Genomic DNA, 14,930 nt, shown 5'->3' with positions numbered 1-14,930 from the left:
GTACATGCACCACATCGCTATTCTGCAGACTCGAATTGGCGAATAACTTTCAGTTACAGAAACATTAGCATGACCAGCCGGTCATGAACAGAATATGTTAGATAAATGAGCCCGTGTGCGCAATGCCGCAGAATCAATAGACATCATATAGATGTGTGTGTGTGTGAATTCTTCGTCAAAATATGAAGGAAAATTGGCAAACGGAGGTTGATTTAAACCTCTTAGTTGTTAGTTAACTAGACAGACTAGGCTGACTAACAGTTTCACTAACTACGTTAATAGTTGTGGCGCTGCCCTTGACAAGTTGGGTAAACACTCCACTTCAATTTCTACGAAGTCCATTTGATATACCAGGGCCGTGTTGCTCTCCTCTTTCTTTGCAAGGCCAATTGCTTGAATTTCGGAAACCAAGGTGTACCCCAGCCAGAGGCCGCATCCCACCCTGGCAGAGCAGGGAATCCGGTTGTATTACAACCACCGTTGGAGCCTTCGGTGACGTCGCTGAAAGCTTGATACCCCGTCGCATACAGCCAGGGATTTAAAAATCCCATAGATGGTTTGTTCTCTGCTGCCAACACGTCATTGACCAGGGCAACAATAGCAGCAAATGTTGGGGTTGAGGCTGATGTACCGTCGACCAGTTTTGTCTCCCCGTTCCATATCGTCACATAGCGATATCCCTGGGCAGAAACATCAGGGATTGCACGACCATGTGGATTGAACATCCCAGAATGGAGAGACCCAATATTTGAGAGATATTGAGACACGCTTTTGGGATTATTGACTTGGTAATCGGGACGCGGGAAATAGTTACTGAAGCCGCCACCAGATGAGAACCCATTTCGCTCGTTTACGGCAACTACCTCCGGTTGGATGCCTTTTGTGGCCCCGACAGATGTCACCCAGGGACAGGAATCCGGAAAGCTTACGAGGAATTCAGGGGTGGAGAGGCCATCATTCGAATAGCAGTCACCGGGGTCGCCAACCCCATGATCTCCAGATCCCATGATAACGGAAACACCTCGAGCACCAAGTTGGGCAAAGCCGTTGCATACTCGACGGGCGTATGATATGGGCACTGTATGTTCAATGTCGCCATACGAAGTGGAAACTACACTAGGAAGATTGGAGTCGGGCTGGTCAAGAATCCAGTTCAGCCAGGCAAGGAAAGGTTCGTTCGTGTTGGTGGGAGTGAACGAATCTGCGATAAATGGTGGCTCAGGCCCTCCAACAGAATACGTTGTAAGCGGGATTGGGTGGGCGATACCGATCATTACTTCCGCGTCGAGATTGCCCTCTCGCCCAACACCGTAAGCATACTGTTCAGGTGTGACGGGACTTTGCTGGTTGATTCCGCCCTGTATGCTAATGTCTTCGAAGTTCTCTGCCCCTGAAAGGGCGTCTGGTCGGTATGTCTTGAGGAATTGTGAAATGTCGGAGCGATTGTTGAATTCTCCCAAGTAATTGACGAGTCCCATTCTTGTTTTTCTCCTGGAATCGGCCTTGTAGTACAGGGTTCCATACAATGTACGAAGGCAGAGGGGCGTTACAGCACTCTCGTTGCATGCTTGTTGAGGAGTTAGTCCTGGCGGGATATTGTTCAAATCCACACCGGTTCCAATACCCTCTGTAGCATCCTCTGCGAGTTTGTTAAGGTCTGTGACCTCGTGGTCTTCATTTTGACGTTGTTTGATATGTGAGCGAATCCGCATAAATGACGTTGTCGGCTGAATGGTGTCTATACCGTCATGTAGGTCTTGTGGTAATGACCACTCCATTGTTCGAATCGCAGAATGTTGCCCATATCTATATATGGAATACTTAGTGCCAAGTAAAAGCTCGGCTTCCGCAATTGTCACAGTGATTGTAAGCCAGTCTCGGGCTGCGTTGAAGAAATGACGATGAATCGGTACACCGTTATCTTTCAACCAGGCTTGGATGCGGTCGATAACATGCTGCTGGGGTCGAAGTAGTCTGGCTGCTTCGTCCCTGGTCAAAAACTGACCATATCTTTTGTGCAATGGATTGGAAACTAGCAATCCTTCAGTAACGGATAATGTCCCAGTTGCGGAGGCAGAAAATCTAACCTTCTTGAAGATTTTTTTCTAGCTCCGTCGGATGGCCCTGAGCGAGACCAATTTGGAGGGAGATGTTCATCGCCGGAGGTGCCATACCTTCGCGAATCCATTTTGATGGAGTTGGATGAGATTCTTTCAAGGTGTATGAAACTCGCCTGGTCGCTGAGGGATACACGGCTCCAATGCTCGCAAAAAGAATCACGTATAGCATCCATAAAGACATATCGCTTTTGAAGAAGAGTCGCCAACCGGTTGGGACTTGGTACCAAGTCCCAACCGGTAGAGGGAAGCCATCGTCATTTTCCTTCTACCTTTGCTCAGCCGAACGCTGCAGCTCAACCATAAATCCGCATATGCCTGTTGTGGCAAGAGCTGAAAAAAAGTGTCATCGCGCTGTACTGTCATCGGATGATGATTCCCAGTACGGTCGTGATGACAATGCAGAGAAATTACCAACATCATGACAAAATACGCCGACTGATATGCTCTTGAGGATGGTGTCATCCATTACTGACGATATTGTGACCGCATCTATCCCCTCACCACATGCCTGGAGGTGTGCCACTCCAGAATAATCACGTAACCTAGCGTAGCGATTTCTACAATGATGCTCGTTCCCTCATGTCTGTTGTCCTAATGTTTGCTTTATACAAGACTCCGCATCAAACAGAAATACTCAGATCACAGACTTGCGTTTTGTTTCATCCGTCTGCCATTATGGCGTATTTCACTAAACTAAGGCAAATTGCATGGTACAAAGGTAAAAGCCAATATGCCTACAGGGCCCCCGAATCTCCTGGCTCTTCTCCAAGACGTCCGTCTGAAGAGAAGGGTTCGGATGATGGCCTACTCGAAGAGATCCAGTACCATACATTTTCTAACCGAAGGCCCTTGTGGAAAAATGGACGATTCATGATCATTGCTCATATTGTGGGTTTCTCCCTGTATGTTGGGAGTTTGGTCGCTTTGTGGAAAAGCAAGAATGTAAATGCTGAGCGGATCCAAGGAATGCCGTTCTGTGGGTTTCTGTCCTGTTTCTTGAATTCTCTGGTTTCATATTCATTTCCGTATCAACTTGGCTGAGTTGCTAATAACTCCGTAGCTCCCGCCGTAAAGGCCTTAGAGTGGAAAGACACTATGTTTAGTTTAGAAGATCGGATTACGGAAAAGGGATCCTTCTCAGGGATGCCAAGTGCGGAACTCGACAAAGCCTGGCATGATCTCCTTAATGGTAAGCCTTATTTACCCCTGCCAATGGTACATATCTTGCTGCAAAGCAAAAGGAGCGCACAAGAGACTAACAAGCTTTTGTAGATGAGAACATCATGGTCGAGTCAAAGTACATAAAACACTATGACCGTGAGGATATCACCGTTCGCATACCTGACGGGGACGGCTACATCGGCACCCTCAATGTATACCATGAACTCCACTGCTTAAAGCGTATTCATCAGTATATGTACCCGGACTACTATTTCACGGATTTATCTGCAGAGGACATTGAAATGAATAGGCTCCATAATGGTATGTTTTGCTGCCTGAAATGGTTTACCATCCCATTTCCCATCCAAATCTTCAATTCTCTTACCTCTAACCTAGAACACTGTATCGACTTTCTCCGCCAATCTGCTATGTGCCACGGTGATATCGGATTGATCACGTTCGAATGGCATGACAGCAGCCGGATCCCTATTGCAAATGCTACGTCCCATCAATGCGTCAATTGGAAAAAGTTAGAGCAATGGACCAAGGCTCGGACTGTTGACATGATGAAACCGGGCTGGCTGGTTCATCCTGTATTTGGTAAGCTCAAAATATCAGTTCGAAGCCCCCCTAAAAGAAAATTAATGGATGCTAATACTCTCATTTTTTCTTTTATTTTTTTTTATTTCTAGGTGTTGCATATCCAACCGGGGAAGGAGATAAAATCGGTGCAGCTAGCGGACACCACTGAAATTGATCAGAAGCCTCGGAAGGGGAAGGGGACTTTTGTTTTGTCCCACGGCAATGCTTTTGCCATTTGAGAGGACCCATGGCGAAATCCATTTATTGATCAACCCCTATTTGTGTCAATTAAGGGATGGCAATGGCTTATAATAAACCTGTTTGCACCTGAATCACCGATGACAGCCGGATTATCTCCTAATAGCCCCTTGGGACCCAACAGGGGGGTTAATTTATCTTCAATAAGCTAAGTCTTGAGAGATGCATAGACACTAGCTCCCGTGGAACAGTCATATTTTAACAAGAGATTCATCGCAGCACATCATCCACGAGTGATTGTCCAATTTGACGTAGGCAGTCTTGTTTCGTTCTGAGTATCGGTTTGTATTTCCTGACAGCCTGGTAGTTAGCCGTGCTGAAGGCCTTGTAATATAATCTGACATAACATAAAAGTCAGCTGGTAGCTATAGATAATCATAGTCCCCAGCGCTTATGCCTAATTTCCAGAACCCGTGGGCATGACGGTTCGCCCCCATTAGTTAAGGCCTGTCCTTGGATCTGGGCCATAAGGGGTTGCTGAGATTGGCTCGGTGTCAAGCGCTTTGATGCCTGGAAGTTCAGGCCTGAAACTTAACTTCAATGAAACCCGCGAAAAGCTGGCTTTTCACTAATGTAGGTTAGCCCTCTCTCTAACCCCTTGAGGGTAGCCTGATATTTTAGAGCACAAAGGCTGCGCAGCTGAGATGTGAGGGGTGTTTAAGCTTTGATCAACATTGGACTGTATCCGGCTAGAAACTAGTTAACTAGTTAGATGATAGATCTTCATCCATCAGCATTCACGAGGGTCAGGCTGACCCGCTCGGCCCCCAACGGCGATCGGATTCGCTCTGCAGGTGCCTCTGGCCGAAGGCCACACTGAGTGAAGAGATGTATTCCCCCATTTCGACATCTCCTGTGCTCCCTCCGTGAAAAAATACTGGTCGATTCCCATTAATCGGCTGCACCGGCGACGAAACAAAAATCAAGTTTCTCTAAGTGGTTAGATTGAAGATCGGGTTGGATTTTACCAAAGCCTACCGCAGATGAAACTTCAGCTCGTCGCTGTGTAACATTCTGCCGCTCAGGTTCCAGCATTCAGCAAGTTGCAACAAGAAGAAGAAAGAGAGGGAGTGGAAGAAGAAAAAGCTGAGTAATGGGCAGGTTTGGTGAGTGTAACATAATAGCGAACCTCTCGACCCGGTAAATCACAGTCTCTAGCTAATAACTATCTAGGTCTCATCTTTTCCTGCTCGGCTGTGTAGGTTTAGTATGGACCCCATTTATAACAGTGGCTTCCCTCTAGCCCTCAATTTTGCGCCAAATTTCCAAAGAATAAACGGAGAAGGAATTCCCAGTCCCAAGAAAACGAATGCCAATAAGCTATGGCCCCAACCGTAACCCAAACGGCTGAAAAGGGCTGGTGCAAACAGCGGAAATGTAAAAGCAAAAATGCTTCGTAGAAACTGGCTGGCAGCCGTAGCTGACGCCACATAGCCCCCGTACGCTTCCATAACGTACTGCTGTTGCGAGTGCGTGCTCATGATAATTCCGAAGTTGAACAATGCCGCAGCAATGTCAACTACAATCCATTTTTGCTTTGTTTCCGCTGCCCATCCGAACCAGAACAAGCTGATGGGGATAACAATCGAACCCGGAATCATGAGGGGGATCCGATATTCCGGTGCTGTTTCTCCCTTTGCTTTATTTTTCAAATAGGCCCACAGTCGATCTGTGAGAGCCGCTCCAAGTTGGGCACCAATGGTAGAGCCGATAACGAGAGCGATATAATGCAACCCTGATGCGGATACGGACTGATGATATTGGATAATCCAGATGGAGGCAAAGCTGGTCAAAACAAAGTATAGCGTACCAAAGTTATACGCAAGGAAGATGCTGACGAGTTGGATGACTGGTTGGGTGAACAACATCCACACTGGTCTAACAACACTTCGCTTCAGCTTCTGGAGAAATGGTTGGCTGTGGATGCCCCATCGGGTGTGGTATTGTCGCCCGGTTTCTTTACGTAACTTGAGCGCCTTCCGGTGAAGTAGGAGCTGTTCATAGCATTCTGGGAAGAGCCAGATAGCAGCAATGGTGAGAACAGCGTCGAATATGGATAGAACCCAGAATAGCCATCGCCAGCCTACGGAATTAGTGATCACGCCTCCCAGTATCGGACCTAAGGCGGGTCCAAGAAGAGGGATGAAGGTCGCAACAGCAAAAGATCGCCCGCGCTCTTCTGGCCTCCAGGTATCTCCCAAAACCGGATTTGACACCTACAAATAATCAGCGTCAGGTGAACCAGACCGAAGGGAATACGATTAGGATTTTGACTCACAGCAAACTCTGCACTTGCTCCCAGTCCGGACAAAAGTCGTGCAGCCAACATCAACCCCTGCGAGTTTGCAAAGCCGCAGACACCGTTCCATATGACATACCATGCGGAACAGGCAATCCATACATTGCGACGACCAAATATTTCCGTCATAGGAGCTAAAACCATGGGACCAAATGCGAAGGCTAGCACGAAAATGGAAAGACACATGTTGGTGGTGTCAGGGCTGGTGTTGAGATCCTTGCCAATGGCCTCCAGGGCTGGAGCCAACATCGCCCCGCTCATCAGAGTAACAAGGCCCCCAAGGGAAGTCAACAAAGCAACGGCCCATTTCCAGAACATGCTCCAGTTGAGTGGGTTTTTGGGATCGTCGGGGCCATCCCAATCCACCTAAACCAGGAAAATAGATTAGTGATGCAGTGGGGTGTGTGTTTGGTTTAGCTATGGAAATTTATTGTGTAAAAGCGCACCCCAATATGTAAGATGAAGATGTGAAATGGTACGAAAACATCATTTACTGAAAGGAGAATAAGCAATCGATTGGCTTTACCAGTAGCTCGTCAAGGTGTCCCTGAGAACTTGAGCCATTCTCGTTGGCATTTTTATCATCACTTCTTGAAACGAGTACAGGCGTTGGAGCTTTCTCGATATCGAGTTTTGGGGGATTCGCATGGGACATTCTTAAGAGAATTTCGGATGTTGAAGTGGAAATGGATTGTTGGACAACGAGACCTGGCCTGGAAAAGGCAAAAGGGCGAGTCAATTAATTAATATACTGCGAAACGGTTGAAGGCAGCAACATTACCCTTCTGTTCAGTCCAAATATTCAGTGGGCAGCGTGGTAATCGTCGGATCGATCTAGAATAGCTACAGTGTCACCATATGGGACCCGGGAATGTTGAACCAGCTTGCGATCAACCGCTTGTGGGTTTCTTTTTCTTAAGTTCGAAGGCATTTTGATGTCATGCCGTCATACCGCCATGCTCCAATTTCCGATAACTCCAGCTAGGTACGATGCATCCATTGGATGCAAAAGGAGCAGACTTTTAAGAAATCGTTGTTTTGTCCCCGCGTTTTATAGCCAGGAGCCAATAACCTTATCAACTCGATATATAAGACTCAATCAGCAGCTAGTTACTCTAGGTACAATGGTATATTGTTCTCAACCTGGCAAACAATTCCACTTGTGCCGTTCGGATAAATAATTGGGGATGGACTTCACATATTCTTCAGAATAAAATAATACAGAATTAAAATGAGGAATGGTGGTATTGCATTTGTTTAAAGATCTGCCGTACTGCTAAATGCGCGCTGGCAAAGGATGCCTCTAGAAGATAGAGTGGATTACCGTCACTTCGGAGAGGTTATTCATGGAATTTTCCGAAGCCCATTGCGTGTTGATCTCGACTCTCTATCTTGTTTTCGAACGGTAACCATAGCCAATAAACGGTCCTTTTAGGTATCCCATTTATGAACGGGCATAACAACCCGCTGCGTTTGATGATTTTATCGAAACATATGGAATATATCTAACTCTTTAGAATATATACAACTCAGAAGAGAGCAAGAATGGTGTATCGATTTGCAACCAATGGAATTTTCCCATAAGTGATATGCATCCGCCAGAGTAGTACTGAGGTTGAAGCAAAAGGTGCCAACAAAAGAGAAACCGGACAGAATTGTGATCGATGTGCAAGGCTGAAACTTCCAAATGTTTTCTTCCCTATCATAAAATATGCCTTACTTATTAACTTCATTGTTGTAAGGATAGGTCAGTTATTGGTGGAGATCTCGTTTAGTTAGTGTATACACATTGAAAACCACAGGCTAAACTTTTCATCCTCTATAGAATGTTCCGTAGTGAAAGCAGCCTATTTTTTCAGCCCTGGTTGCGCGGAGGGGGGCTTTATAGCCGTACCTGGCTGACAATACTGTAAATTGTCAAAGATCTACAAAGGGCCTGTCAGATCTCCTTTCGATGGCAGTCTGTGGCGCACTCAGCTTTCGAGGCCTTGAATCTTGGGTGCAAGGAATTGGGCCCTAGGGGCCATGCGCGCTATTTGATAAGGAAGCGGTTTGGGTAATAAAGCAGTTCCTGTGAAGTGTAAGTAATAAGAAGATCCTGGTGTTAATTGCACAGACAACAGGATCAAGTAAAACCATGTTCGGAAACTCCGGCCGAAAGGACAAGAACGAAATCCCACTACTGGTTCCCATCGAACGTAGCCGGAGGGAAATTCGACGGGAAAAGAATAGACTGGCACAACGACGGCATCGAGAGGGTATTTCGTTTCCCTTAACGTTTCAATTTTTTTCACGAGGGCCGATAGGATATGGTTCCGCTTCAATGTTTACACAGCTAACACTGCACACAGCAAAGAGAAGAGGTGCCAGCAAAATACATGTTCACGAAATCGCCAACACAGGTCAAGAGCAAGCGAACATTTCCTCCGTGGAGAAACGGAAGTCGGAAAGCCCAAGCCAGAATGCGGCAGATCCTATAGCGTAAGTGGAAATAAGATAGGGAGAGGAACGAACGATTTGAAATATCCATTCGAAGGAACCCGGTATAGAGGACTGACAAGTTGGTCGACAGGCTGGATTACTTTGAAGAAATTGATAACATTCCAGATGCAATCGAAGCTGGGCAAACGGAGAAGGAGCTCGTTGATGAGCTTGCCGATATCGGTTCGTCGTGGGGAGCAAATTTCTATCAAGAGAACCCATTAACAAGCCATCCGGCCGGTGCTACTCCAGAGACAGCGGCTCTTCATAACAGCCCACTGAGCGTTTTTCCGATTAGCCGACGACAGTCGGTAAGAACTTCTGATATCCACCGTTGGAGCTGTAACAGCGATTCTTCCCCTCTGGGCCCTCCGGTTCCACTTGAGCAGATCAACTCCACACTGATCCCAATAGGGCCTTTAGATAACCGCCAGTCGCCATTATTTTTTGAAAGTTATCACTCACTTCAATCGGGTTCGGAACCGACAACAGGACCTTCTTCACGGCTACCAGATTTGAGCGGTAGCTTGTTCCATAGTGAAGATATAAAAGAGCATAGAGGCCATAAATTCCATAACGAACCGAGTCAATCACGTCATTTTGATGACTCCTTCCGACTGAAGTCTCAAGAGCTCATGGAAACGATAGCGCAAACCTCGGGTAGGTCTAATAGCACATGTAGAAATAAACGAAGGAGAACAACATACGGTGGGACTGAACACCGGTTGGAAAAGATCCTCTCAACCATTGAGGAAGCGGGTTATGAATCCCTCGATGCGGCAGCAGCAGAATACTATACGGCTGAGTTTCCTAAAGATACACTCCTTGCATCTGAACAGTTCCACTCTCGTACTCGGCGTCTCAGCAGATTCTTGTACCAAGTGCACCAAGGCTCCAAGACTTGGAGTGAGAAAGAATCAACAGGCTACCGTGACGCAGTTATTCGAGCCACAGAAGATATATTTCGAGACGAAGTGTACCGTCATGCAGGAGAGCCTAACGAGCTATCATTTGACCAGCGTAGCCATACCTCTCAATCCCATTCGTCCATGAATAGTCCTTTGATGTTTCCTCATGGAGATCCTGGAATCTCTGAGTCGATAGGTGGAGTCTCGCCACAAGATACGAGAATATTAGCCTATACAGCTGTCCAAAACCTCCTTCGCGACAGAGATCTAGCCCCGGTCCTGATGCAGGACGTATCTCGACTTCAGAATACAGTACGTTGATATTTCCTTCTCCTCCCCTGTGATCTCAGAGCTTCCATGAGAATAACTTAACAAGAATCTAGGTACCTGAAATTTTCACTCTCTTGACGGAGTTGGTCAGGGCAAGCGGGCTTCGCCGCCCTGACCAATCAATTGCTGTGTGTTTATTCTTGCAGATGCTGGGAATATAGCTACCTTATAAAATAGGTTTTCCATCTACTGCCATTCTTTTGGATGCCCCAATGAGGCTCTCGTCTTATTCAGTGCAATTAAACTTTTTGAAATGGAGTTAAACTTTAACTTTAATTAAACGAAATAATGTTCAATCACGTGGAATCCTTCAAATAACGCAGTGAAACCTTTCGGGAATGGTTAAATCAATCTCTTCCACCTTCAAGATTGCATATACCACGGCTCATCTGCCCGAAACCTTGCTGTCAACGCTAGATCCTTTAGCTTCGGGAACCACTGTATGGTGTCAGCTGTCAGTTGTGAATTGGCGATAGCCTTCCCAGTCGGGAGTTAACTTACAGGAGTACCGAGTCCAGTTGCTGGATCCCATCCCCTGGAAGCAGGGAACCCGGAGCTGTTGCACCCCCTGTTGGATCCCCAAGTAACGTCAGTGAATGCATCACGGGCTTCGGAATAGATCCACGGGTTCAAGAATCCTAGTGGTGGTCTACTATTTTCAAGCAGGGCATCATTAACTAACGCGATTATTGCAGCAACTGTTGGAGCAGATGCACTTGTTCCGTCCTGGAGATGAGCCTCGCCATTCCAAAGCACAGAGAAGTGATATCCCATGGCGGCAATGTCGGGATATCCGCGCCCATTTTGGTTATAAAGTCCGTGGTGTTGTTCATTTCCCAGGGCCTTCAGGTAATCTTCAACTGCTTGCATCTGATATCGTGGCCTCTCGAAATAGTCGCTGAAGCCCCCGCCACTGGAAAAATCTCCACGGCCGTCGAATCCCACAATCTCGGAGCCTACAAGGCGTGTAGCCCCTACGCTTGTTACATAAGGGCAACTAGCTGGGAAAGATGGTGCGAAGCGTCTTTTCTTGCCCTCGATACTATCGATTATGCACCGCTCGTTCTTCCCAACCCCCCAGTCCCCACTTGCGACAAGGATTGAGACGCCACGCGCTCCCAGCTTGGCGAACTCGTTACAGACTCTTCGTGCATATTCGGGAGGGACGGATTGCTCGGTATCAGCGTATGAAATAGAGATAACGTGGGGCAAAGTCTCTTTAGATTGCATATGCTGCAGCCATGCGAGATACGGCTCATTGGTATTTTCCCGATGATCTTCAATAGGCTGAAATGGAGGCTTTGAGCCTACGTTATATGCTGTCATCGGAGTCGGCCAGCTAAGTCCTAGAATAGTCTGTGCATCCAAAGCACCTTCGAACCCCTTATTTTCAGCATTTTGCTCTGGGGTGTTAGGTGACTGCCTATCATCGCCGTTCGCTACAATTTCTGTCGTGAATTGGTACGCCGCATTCGCCTCTGCGGCTGATGGGTTATATCGTCTAAGAAATAGGTCGACATCGGAACGATTGTTCACTTCACCCAGGAAGTTCACTAGGGCGATACTATTCTTGTCGGGTGCCTTCTGTTGATAACCCCAAGTTCCGTAAAGGACACTCAGGCAAACTACGGAGATCGCCAGACGATTGCATGCTTCTTTGACTGAAGGGCTCTGGGAAAGCTCATGAGCTAGAGGGATGTCGAGGTGACCACGCTCCAGCACATCCTCTTCCACTAGTTCCTCATAAGTTGGGATACGCTGCTCCGTTTCCCAACTCGGTGGGGATGGTCCACCATATCTAGATTGCACCTGTGGTTTAAAAAAAGAATTGGTGGGCTCTACAATATCGATGTGATCAGCCAGGTTGGCAGGCAGGGACCATGACAGGGACCGTATGGCAGTCGACCTATCCTCGTGTTGATACTGTGCATACTTTGCATCGAACAGCAGCTCAAGAAACCAAATAGGTGCACTGAAAGAAATCCAATCTCCAGAGGAGGAACTTGTTACGTTCAAAGGGACGGAGCTGGCTTCTCGCAGCCAGGCAGTTACTGCGTCAAAGGATGCTGGAGACGCTTGAACTAACTGGTCCACCTCATCGAGAGAGAGATGCTGACCGTATCGAGAATGCGATGGGTCAGAGACTGCAAGGTCTATTAATATATCAACAACCAACCCCCTCCAAGATAAACTTTGGCATACTTTCCATAAGATGTTGCTCAAATATGTCCCATCCTTGCTGCTTGATCCCAATGCTTACACTAACAATTTGATTCCGCGATACTGATGCTTTTCGCGACCAGCCTGCCGGGAGGTTGACCGAGCTCCTGAGTACATACTGGGTGTCTCGACAGAGGATCTCGGTAACTGAGGCGATGAAAAGTAGTAAAAACAACAGTCTCTGAACCGCTTTAGCCATTATGAATTGCCTCCACATTGATTGATGCTCAAGGAATGATAATCAAACATAAAATCCAAAGAGAACAACACAATACACAATATGCATTTCCCACAATCAGAATCATATCACTAGATCTTCATGCCGGCTGCTTGCCAAGAACAGATAAGGTTCGATGACAAACTTAAGGGCATCACCCATGGATAAGTCCAAGGGTCCACAGCTGACCATTTGCACAAAAATGACTGTCATGGCATATAATCGTTGCTGACCCTGCATGTGGTTCTGCACCAATCAAACTTTCCGTAAAAGCGAGAGGACGAACCCTTTGTCATCCCAGGCAAAACATCTTATCTAATTGGGACCCGAACGTGGCTCTGAAAGTTAACAACTAACTGATAAATTATGTTGACAAAATTCATATTTACTCACTTAGTCATGGTTCTCTAATTAACTATCTGCTCTTCTGCCTCTCTAATTTTAGAATCTTAACGTCTATACTTCTTATTTTCAAACAACTTCCCACTTCGTGGGAATTCCCCAGCGCAATGGCTACGTTCAACAGATATCTTCTCACGTCTATTCACGCCCTAATATTAATTTTCACCAGCTTCACACTCTCAGAGCCTGTTCAATATTGCCGGTTCGGATACAATAAACATGGACCCTCAGAGGTTGACTTTTGCATGGGTGTCGTGATGCACTACAATATCTCTTCACATAATCACGATATGTACCTAACGATGGAGGTCCCTCGAACGTCTTCCCTGGGATGGACTGCGATCGGTACGGGTTCCTCTATGACAGGTTCATTGATGTTTATTATTTACGGAGACCCCTCCGATAAGCACGGTCCGGTCGTCAGTATCCGCACTGTTAAGGGCCACCATCAACCCAAATTGGTTTCCCAGAGCCAAATGGGCGGATCAGATCTTCGTGTGCTCCAGGCATCTTGGATTCCCAGCCCTCGTGGTATGGAGGCTGCGAAAATAGCATTAGTGTGCTATTCGTGCGAAAAGTGGCCAGGTGCTCCGATCTCCGCCCAAGCTTCATCCCAGCCGTGGATTTGGGCGTGGAACGATAAACAAAACATTAAAGTCTACTCGTACGATGTCCACTTGAGTATGCATAAGCACCATGCCAGTAGTGGTGGCTGGGGAAATTTCTACGTTGACATGGCGCGATCCGTTAGCACGTCCACCGACCCACCGTCTTTACCTCCGCTCAGAGTCGGTGTCGCTCGATTAGGGACGTCTGATAGTCCTATGACTGCTGGCGGTATGGTCAACTTCGTGAAAGAGAATCCGATACCTTCTATCCACGGTTTTGTAATGGTTGTCTCCTTTTTCATTCTCTTCCCACTTGGTACCGCCACAATACGTTCTGGGTCTGGAAATGCATTCAAATATCATTGGGCCCTCCAACTAGCTGCGAGTCTATGCGCCTGGTCTGGTATAATTATGGGACTCTTTATGAATCATCGCTTGAGCACTGTCCACCAATGGATTGGCATATGTCTAGGGTCCTTCCTCTTCATACAGAGTTTGCTGGGTTGGCAACACCATCGGGTCTTTGTTCAATTACGTCGTCGTCAATGGGCTTCATATGGCCATATCTGGCTCGGACGCCTTACACTTATTCTTGGCTGGAGCAATATTATCACTGGGATGTTACTTTCAAGGTTCAGCGTGACATGGATAGCTTCGATGGCAAGCCTTATTACCGTGAATGCATTTGTCCTATCATTATGGGTTTGGCGGGCTTCTAGACGCCAATCTCGTACCAAAGAGGATGTCGTCGATGAAGCCGCTGCTCAAGCGGCGTTGCCCGGGCCAAAAAATGGTGATTATTTTGCATTGGGGACAATTGACGAAGACGAAAATAGTGATTCAGAGGATGAGAATAAAAAGCATAAAAGTGGACGTAAGCTCTACGACCCGGTTGCTGAGAATACCGGGCAATGAATCGTTGGAGAGAAAAATTTTTGTTGTGTTTGGGAGTAATAGTCACCTCTTCACTATGCATATCGTGGATAAAATTCGTCTATATAAATCGTCTAATCCACGCCCTTCCCCTGCTTTGTGGTAATTTCCTATTTCCTCCCAATTTTCACTTTTTTGATATATCTGTGATCCTTGGGCGAAACCGGCATGATGAATGATACGGTGTATTAATATAACGATACACAAGGTAATGTATGTTCTTGGGTCTATCGTAGTCTTTGCATAAATAATAAGAATTTAGAATGGAAAAGAGGAAATTACATCAAGATCAGCAGTATTATCCCAATATATATAACGGTCATCGATATATTGAAGATTTGATCTCCCTCTCCTCATCCCTACTGTTGTGATGCTACCATTCCTGGCAGCTACCTTTTCTCATTTGCAGTC

The 14,930-nt window shown here is 46.6% G+C and overlaps 6 protein-coding genes across 6 annotated transcripts; 3 read left to right on the top strand and 3 right to left on the bottom strand.

Moving 5' to 3' along the window:
- Positions 1 to 329: 329 nt before the first annotated feature.
- Positions 330 to 2,301, bottom strand: PAAG_00680 (tripeptidyl-peptidase; the record flags this gene model as incomplete). Its single annotated transcript, XM_002796775.1, has 2 exons — positions 330 to 2,032; positions 2,088 to 2,301. The coding sequence occupies 2 exons, from the start codon at positions 2,299 to 2,301 to the stop codon at positions 330 to 332; spliced, it is 1,917 nt and encodes a 638-aa protein (XP_002796821.1).
- A 494-nt stretch (positions 2,302 to 2,795) lies between these two features.
- Positions 2,796 to 4,032, top strand: PAAG_00679 (hypothetical protein; the record flags this gene model as incomplete). The annotated part of the gene is made up of 5 exons (XM_015844107.1): positions 2,796 to 3,096; positions 3,181 to 3,309; positions 3,393 to 3,602; positions 3,678 to 3,881; positions 3,974 to 4,032. 5 exons carry the CDS (start codon positions 2,796 to 2,798, stop codon positions 4,030 to 4,032), a joined length of 903 nt encoding a protein of 300 aa, XP_015700888.1.
- Positions 4,033 to 5,341: 1,309 nt separating this feature from the next.
- PAAG_00678 (hypothetical protein) lies at positions 5,342 to 7,075 on the bottom strand (the record flags this gene model as incomplete). Its single annotated transcript, XM_015844106.1, has 3 exons — positions 5,342 to 6,337; positions 6,400 to 6,786; positions 6,947 to 7,075. The coding sequence occupies 3 exons, from the start codon at positions 7,073 to 7,075 to the stop codon at positions 5,342 to 5,344; spliced, it is 1,512 nt and encodes a 503-aa protein (XP_015700887.1).
- Positions 7,076 to 8,557: 1,482 nt separating this feature from the next.
- PAAG_00677 (hypothetical protein) lies at positions 8,558 to 10,130 on the top strand (the record flags this gene model as incomplete). The annotated part of the gene is made up of 3 exons (XM_015844105.1): positions 8,558 to 8,678; positions 8,772 to 8,901; positions 8,993 to 10,130. 3 exons carry the CDS (start codon positions 8,558 to 8,560, stop codon positions 10,128 to 10,130), a joined length of 1,389 nt encoding a protein of 462 aa, XP_015700886.1.
- Positions 10,131 to 10,502: 372 nt separating this feature from the next.
- PAAG_00676 (tripeptidyl-peptidase) lies at positions 10,503 to 12,558 on the bottom strand (the record flags this gene model as incomplete). The annotated part of the gene is made up of 3 exons (XM_002796771.1): positions 10,503 to 10,577; positions 10,641 to 12,283; positions 12,342 to 12,558. 3 exons carry the CDS (start codon positions 12,556 to 12,558, stop codon positions 10,503 to 10,505), a joined length of 1,935 nt encoding a protein of 644 aa, XP_002796817.1.
- Positions 12,559 to 13,085: 527 nt separating this feature from the next.
- On the top strand, positions 13,086 to 14,501 carry PAAG_00675 (hypothetical protein; the record flags this gene model as incomplete). Its single annotated transcript, XM_002796770.2, has 1 exon — positions 13,086 to 14,501. One exon carries the CDS (start codon positions 13,086 to 13,088, stop codon positions 14,499 to 14,501), a length of 1,416 nt encoding a protein of 471 aa, XP_002796816.1.
- Positions 14,502 to 14,930: the final 429 nt, after the last annotated feature.

The sequence above is a fragment of the Paracoccidioides lutzii genome, assembly GCF_000150705.2.
Source record: "Paracoccidioides lutzii Pb01 unplaced genomic scaffold supercont2.2, whole genome shotgun sequence".
NCBI lineage: Eukaryota > Fungi > Ascomycota > Eurotiomycetes > Onygenales > Ajellomycetaceae > Paracoccidioides > Paracoccidioides lutzii.
The sequence above is the reverse complement of the archived record's forward strand: the minus strand, read 5'-3'. Positions and strand labels throughout refer to the sequence as shown.